This window comes from Coffea eugenioides, chromosome 6 (genome assembly GCF_003713205.1).
Source record: "Coffea eugenioides isolate CCC68of chromosome 6, Ceug_1.0, whole genome shotgun sequence".
Taxonomy (NCBI): Eukaryota; Viridiplantae; Streptophyta; class Magnoliopsida; order Gentianales; family Rubiaceae; genus Coffea; species Coffea eugenioides.
In genome coordinates, this window is record NC_040040.1 from 52,639,229 (window position 1) to 52,646,917 (window position 7,689).

The following is a 7,689-nucleotide window of genomic DNA, read 5'->3' on the forward strand; positions in this document are numbered from 1 at the left end:
GTGGAATGATTTCAAGTTATGATGATTGTTTTCCCCAAATATCCCTCTTCGGAGCAATGGATATACTGGAAATTCAACGTATGGAGAAGTGTCTCCCGCCTCCATCATAACCATATATGACAAGACATTGTCCAGCAGTATTCATACGGATCTTATGTGGGAAAAATTCACTTTTTATCCCTAAATTTTGAGTTAGGAACATATTTCGTCCTCAAACTTTTAGACGTACCACATTTAATACATGAATTAATTTTTTTATCACATTTAATCCAAAAACGATAAATTGCTTATGAATGGAGAAAGTCACATGTTTAGCACATGACTGTTAAGCAAAAATAATTTCTCAGTCAAAATCAACGCCACATCAACTTTCTCCGTCCAAATTGAATATTTTACGGTTTTTGGACTAAATGTGATCCAAAATAATTAATTCATGTACTATATGTGATGCATTTAAAAATTTGAGAATGAAATGTGTCCCTAATTCAAAATTTAAAGACAAAAAGTGAATTTTTCCCGTCGGGCCGGACACAAGGAAAACAAAAGTTGGTAGACTAGAAAGTGCAGTCTAACCATCCCTACCCATTCAAATTGTATCAATGCTTGGGACACTGGAAATTAAGGATCTTTCTAGCAAACAAAGGGTTCCCCCAAGCCAGTCCAGTAAGCAAGCACAAGTAGCAGTTTTATCAGGAAAGGGAAGCTAAATCAACTTATAATCAAGTTACATAGCAAATCAGCTTTTGGCTTGTCACCTTCCTCACATGGACATGGAGCATTGTAAATACACCAAGGGCATTTGCTTGCTAGGAGCATTTTCCTACACGAAAGAAGAAAAAACGAGTTAACTGTCATAGAAAAATCTGACACAATCATCATTGGAATATGGAAACCAAGCTTCCTCTCCTAAAGTCTTTTTGTTATCCTTGTTTCCAGGTTGCTTGTAAACTGGCTAATGATCATAAATTAAGAATTATACCAAGTAGTCTCACTAGCTGCTAGTGAATGCACCAAAGATGATTATTTATATACCAGGTAGACAACAAAAGGATGAGAAAGAGAAAAAAAAAAAGTATAAAACGCTTAAAAAGTATAGGATAGAGAAATGAAGGCGCTGGAGTAAGGAAACTTCAATCTGTACTAACCTTAAATCAAATCCAATTAAAATAATTAGTACAAGTACAGAAATATTCAGAATTCAAAACTTTTAAAAAACCTAAGCTTATTCATTGTAGGTTAAGAAAATTAAATAAAAAGTTCTCTGTATACCAGTCCCATGGCTTTCTTATATACCTCAACAGCCCCAAAGAGAAAACCTCTCAAACGTAAACAGTTGATAGTATGGAATGTTTACTCATCTGACAAACTCTATTAACTATCTTCTTGGCATATAATTAATACTACACAACAATCTGTCATCCAACAATAGGAAGTAAAAAGAAATTATAACATAAACTGAAAGTAGAGACAGTTACAATTGATTTTCTTAGGAAGAATTTGGATATTCAAAAGACATCTCACCCCACATTTGCTGCAATGTCATAGCTAGCTCTGTCACAAATCTCCTCTCAACTGGGTTAGAAAATTTCAAACCGGCAATTTGTTGAACAGCTAACAGGAAATCACGCCTTGCTTTTGAAGAAATAACAACGTAATTGGGTCCATGGATGGCAGTCAAGTCCACCACCTGAGGTCAAAAGAGTTTGTTCCAATCATCTTTTTATGTATACCAGCAGAACAAACTTGACCATAATGGAAAGGCATCACTATCTAATGGACAGTTAAGAGTTGCTAATGATTCTTCTAAGATTTAACCTTAAATGTAATATGATGTGATGATTTTCATGTCATTCCTACATTGTCTACAGTGTTAACCCAGAGCTAGAAAGTTATCAATAAAGGTAAAATACCAATCCTTTTGCATTTGAAAACTGTCCTTAGGAATCCATGAAACTCCTCCACCACCTCCCCATGAGCTGCAGTCAGACAACCCTATCCTCCCCCCCCCCCCCCAAAAAAAAACCCAAAGTGAAAAAATTAATTGTAGGCCAAGTAAAACCATTTATTTAACACACTTACCAGTTGAATATTGAGGTCTTCAAATGACAAAGTTTAGCTGCATAGCCTACATTCCTCAAGTAAAGAATAATATTTAAAACTGTTTTCACATTAAAATCCTCATTTCTCAGTATGGCCACACAAGCAGACCCATAGTTTAGCACCTTATCTGTCAGAGCCACTTATAGGGTGAGTTTTACTATTGCTTTGAGATTGAAGGCAGCCATCAAACAACTTCTAGTGTGGGCACTAACTTACATAAATTGCGGCTTAGTCAAGAAAGAAACAAAGATACGAAATTTGTTGAACTTAAAGATACCACAGGGACTCCTCAAACAATTATCTAAACAAGAAAAGCAACTCTAAGTGTAATAAGTTTAGTACCAATTTATAAGGAAGATGAAGTCAAATTAAATAGTGCCAGAGCTTTTCTTTTCCTGGTATCATGACAAACTAAAGTGATGTCTTAGAAAATCTACATGATTCACAAAGCAGCATTGTTCAGAAAACCTTGAAACTGGTCATTAAAGCAGCATTTGCAGCCACATACAAACATTATCACACACTTTGCTTCACACACTTCGCTTCTATCAATCTATGCAAGAAATGTGCTCTATCTTGTAATGGTCAGCTGAGATGGTACATAACAGTGGAGAAATGGTTTCTAATAATGCCAAGAGCTAGCAATGAGTTGAAATTTATCCTACTTAGTACCTAAGGCTTTATTCTATTCGTACCACAAATTCATCAGAGTAAATCATCTAATGCAACAACACAGGAAGGACACGATGAGAAAATGACAAGGGCCACCCTACAAAGGATAAAGGAAAACGAAGTGCTTAAGTCAATAAGAGAAGGAATCAAGAGCAACTTGCCTGCTGCAACCAAGGGAAAATGGAAGTTGCAAATTTTTTCTTTGATAAATATGATGCCAAAGTATTCAACAGGTCACAGGTTGTCTTCTCCGATAAATATTCCAGTACAGGACCTGTTCTATCAAGAAGCTCAAACAAAATAAGCTCACTCCCAGAGCAAAGAGCTTCTGCATATGCGGAGTCAAAATTTCCTTCAGACAGATAACCACTTACACCTCTCCACAGATTATCCTTTCCATCTGCACCGCGCTGTCTACTGTTCACAGCAGAAACTGAAGCAAAGACATTTTCAGCTTTTCTCATTTGGCCACCATGTCCATGGATGCCCTTTCCCACAGTACTTTTACTCAACTTTTGAGATGGATTAGTCCATATGTCTGCACCTTGTCTAGCAAAATTGCTTGATCTGCTCCTGGTAGATGCTTCTTCCTCCCAAGTATCCGCAGCTTTTGGTGGCAATGATGCAGACTGTCTATTGCATATATCCACAGATGGTCTGGGAATGCAAGTAGAGATTCTAGGAGAACAAGAATCTAAGTTTCTCTTCAAAAATGTGGCTGCAACTATACCTGTACTTCTTCCCCCATTGAAAAGCTCTTGTGTCATTCCTTCAATCACATCTTCAAGACTTGACACTTTCAACTGTATCATTGACAAACTATCCATAATGTTGGACGTGAAAACCTGAAAATGTTGAGTAACAAGACATATATCAGATGCACAGAGAAATTTCTTAAGTCCGAAAGTTAAAGCTATGGAACCATTTATATACACAGATTCAAGAAGAGAACTTTTAAGAGAAACAAGAGAATAATTAGGTCTTAGCTGCTTTAAGCAGGTAAAGCTAGCAATAATAAACTTGACTATTCTGTTTACTCAATTAAATTTCCCTTCCCCTAAGTTCGTCAATCAGACACTTCTAAACACAATTTTGCCTTGTAGAGTAGTATTTGCTGAATTAAACATAATACTTTTTTGGTCCTGAAAATTATTACAAGTATTCTTTTTATTTTCAAAAGTTTATATAGATAGCATGTCCAGATGGCATGATAACTAACACAAGGAAGGAGGCTTGAACCATTTACAGTATTCAATAAATTGGAAAAGATTACCCTCAACGAATCCATCAGATCTGTTTGCTTATTTTCAATCCCCAGAAGTTGTTTTCGAATGGATGCTATGTCATTTGCCGTTTTCGAGCAACAGCCATTCATTGTGGGAAAACTGGATTCAGTAACTGTGGAGTCCAAGCTATGACGATCCCGGATTTGGGACCTGCATCTTTTTTCTTCAGTGCTCATTTCTTCAGTTGTAAAAAGTGGACCTCTACCTGTTTTCTTTACAAGATTAACTTCATCAAGGACACTAGGACAAACTGTCAATGCTTTAGATTCAAAATTCTCGGGAAAATGAGCAGAGGCAGAAGAGCACTCCTGTTTGTCATCCGCATGCACATATTCATATTCCACATCCTGAGTACTTGTCCTACCACCACTTCTTTCACATGTCTTAGTAACACAACTACCCTCAGATTCTTCGTATTGAACATCTGACAAAGAAATGTTACGAGTCTTTGGAACTGCAATTTCTATACTCCAATCACCTGCTTTTGAATGCTGAGCCTTTTCAATAAGATTGTCCCCTGATTTTTTGAAAGAGAGAGGGACCCTTTTCTTGACTGAGTTTGTACCAATTCTCTTAATTCGAGCATCCTTGGGTGTAGAAGTACAGGCACTTGCAATATCAGAATACTCGTCTCTATAGAAATTTTCTGCACAATGCAAATAACTGTTAGATGCTGTTACAATAATAACAAAGTCAACCATTATTTGGAGGAAAAAACAGCTAGGAACAGCTATCCGCTGGAAAGCAACTCGAAAGGGAACATTTTAAATTGCATTGCTCACAGGAAGTAACAATAATGGCACCATCTATAAGACCTTTAACTGAAGACCCAGCTTCTGATGGTTCTGGTGTATCACTTCCAGGAAGGTTTCTCCAGATTTGTAATGCCTGCAGTGCTGTGTCCCTGACTGGTTTAACCTAAACAACAAGGATGGATCACATAAAACTCCAACTAACTTTTCACACAATTGAAGCTCTTGGAGCATTAACTACTATGTGGTAACTACTTAGTCACAAGAAATTATTAACCTTGTCGAAGCGACATGATTCAAGACAATGCAAGCAAGAAGACTTGAAAGAGCCAAAGAATGCTCCACCATTGGAAGCAATATCACCTAATGCTGCAGAAGCAGCTTTTCGTGTTATCCAGTCACTATTCTTGAGAGCTTCTTGGATACTAGCAATGGCTGCAGATAACGAACTATGTGTGGAAGCACCACCAGCCTGAATGGTACACTAAAATCATTCAGATATATATGAATCAAATAGAAAATATAATACTCATGTTCCAAAAGTAATTATCAAGACATTAACACCCTTTCTCTTTTCCGTTTGGGTTGGGCTGGTTTTAAATTATAGTCAGTGTCCATAATGGGTCATTAAAAAAGAGAGAGATGCTGATAGACAGCAGGAAAATTTTCACTTGGTCATTCAATCTGTAATGCTATTAGACAAAATGAAAAAGTTCTTTATTTTTTTTTTCTGATTTTGAATCCACAAGTACTATAATGAAGCATTGAATAAAGAAAATAGACATGGAAAAATAACCTTGCAGTAAGAAATAAATAGACCTGAATGATACTTCTGTTCAGTTCTATGACAGCTGGTTTTGCCATGAAATGTGGGTTCTTGAGCAACTTAACAGTCCTTGCTAACATCTTCTGCAATATTGACACTGGGGGATCACTGATATTATCAATGACCCTTGCCAAACATAATGCCGAACCAGACTGTACTTGCTTATTCTGTTCACCCAACGCTTCAAATAGAGGCTTCACTAGAGCAACAAAAAGTCCATTATTTCCACCCTCATCACTACCAAACTTGGAAGCCAATACACCCATTGTATCCACACAAGCATCTCTCACCACAGTGTCTGAATCCTTGAGCCGTTTAACAATGCTAGCAACCATCTTCCCTAAGTAGGGCAATACTAGGCCTTCATAGTATGTTGCTAGTGAAGCCATGGATCGAATACATTCCTTACGAACTGCACTCTTTTGCACCGAATCAGTGTCCAATATGCAAGAGAAAAATGAGGAAAGCCCATCTGGGGTTAAGCATTCGATTGCCTTGTCGAGCTCTTCAATCCCAATTTGATAAGTATCCCTATCAGCAATCTTATTCAAGGCAAGAACCACGCGCTGTTTTAGCTCGAAAGCCGCCTGCTGACTACTCACCCTCGCAGTTCCTTTCCCTTTCACCATATTTATTTGTGTCTTCATCTCCTTAACCTCTATACTCCGAACCCATTTCAATCTTTCCGTCAAACCGCAGCTCTAAGCTGCAAAATCCCATCCATGCTTGTCCTTCAAGAACCAGAGCATCACTGTAATCACCAATGGTAAAAGAGTTTCTACAGACAAGTGATACATTGCTAAAATCTAACACCATTCTTCATGACAGTAAGATTTAACTACAGAAGGCTCCATTTAATCGGTAACTAAACTTCCCTAGTCAAATTTCTGATGTTTCCACTTCATTTTCACTGTCTAAATACTCTCATTTTCAATCAAATATAGGGAAAGAACCGTAAAAAAGAAAAAATAAATAAAAGTATCTAAAAAGAAAAATCTGAACTTTTTCGTGCAGCAATCACCAACACATTTTCCTCCAAGTATAGTGGAAGTACAAGTAGATTTAAAACAATAATGATAATTAAAAAGGGGGAAAAACAAAAAAAAAAGGGATAATTATATACCTGGACCTGGAGCTTCAAGATTAACGTCCACTGCAGAATTAGAACACAAATTTAAAAAAGATTAAATTCATTACTGAAATTAATCGGAAACCAAAAGCAGAAAAAAAAAACGTTGAAAACTTACAAGAGAAACCAAGCCCCTAAACTCAAATGAAGCATCGAAAAAGATGCATACATACGTTGAAAAGTGCATGCACCGCAGGCTTTGGAGTGCTAAAGTAGATTAATTAGTACTAAGTACCACTATATAATTTGCTTCGAAATTAACGCAGTCAACAGCCAACAGGCCTACTAATTATATATTATATATCTAAAAAGCTGCAAATTCAAAATTCAAAGTGAAGGCAATTAAATCAAGAATTATTACAATGATTACGAAATTAATTAACTAAATTGCGATTTCCTTCCGATACTTACCATTCGATTCCATTAACTGGTACGGATAAAATTATACACTTTGAAAAAAAAAAGATAAATAAATTATACACTATATTATCATTATTCTCTGAAAAGAGAAAAAGATTGTCGTCGTCTAAAGTCTAGAATCGAGAAGTTCGAGAGTACCTGGGTCAGTGCTCTGTGTGTGTGTGTGTGGGAGAGCGTGAATCTACTGTGTGAGTGTGTGTTTTAAAAGCGGTGAGAGGTTTGAGTTTTCGCGCTTCGGAAAAGGGATTCAAATCTTGGGGAGCGTTATGAGGTGGGACCCCATCCCCAAGGTTTTCTTATCAAACAAAAAACTGGAAGAAGACAAAAACACTCGGGTTTGTATTTTAGAATGTTTTTAAAATATTTTACTATAGTAATGTAAGTGAAAATTTTTTTACTGTTGATGAGATTTTTGAGCATGTTTTTGGTGTTTTTGAAATTATTTTTTTTTGTGTTTTTGAGGTTATTTTTGGTATTTTTGTGATTATTTTTATTTGTGTATTA

At 36.5% G+C, this 7,689-nt stretch overlaps 1 protein-coding gene across 1 annotated transcript; it reads right to left on the reverse strand.

The window, feature by feature from the left end:
- Positions 1-535: 535 nt before the first annotated feature.
- LOC113775300 (TORTIFOLIA1-like protein 2) lies at positions 536-7,329 on the reverse strand. The gene is made up of 9 exons (XM_027320116.1): positions 7,177-7,329; positions 6,760-6,789; positions 5,630-6,367; positions 5,088-5,282; positions 4,874-4,976; positions 4,046-4,704; positions 2,934-3,617; positions 1,522-1,687; positions 536-820 (listed from the first exon to the last, which is right to left on the reverse strand). Exons 3-9 carry the CDS (start codon positions 6,281-6,283, stop codon positions 807-809), a joined length of 2,475 nt encoding a protein of 824 aa, XP_027175917.1. The 5' UTR covers positions 6,284-6,367; positions 6,760-6,789; positions 7,177-7,329; the 3' UTR covers positions 536-806.
- Positions 7,330-7,689: the final 360 nt, after the last annotated feature.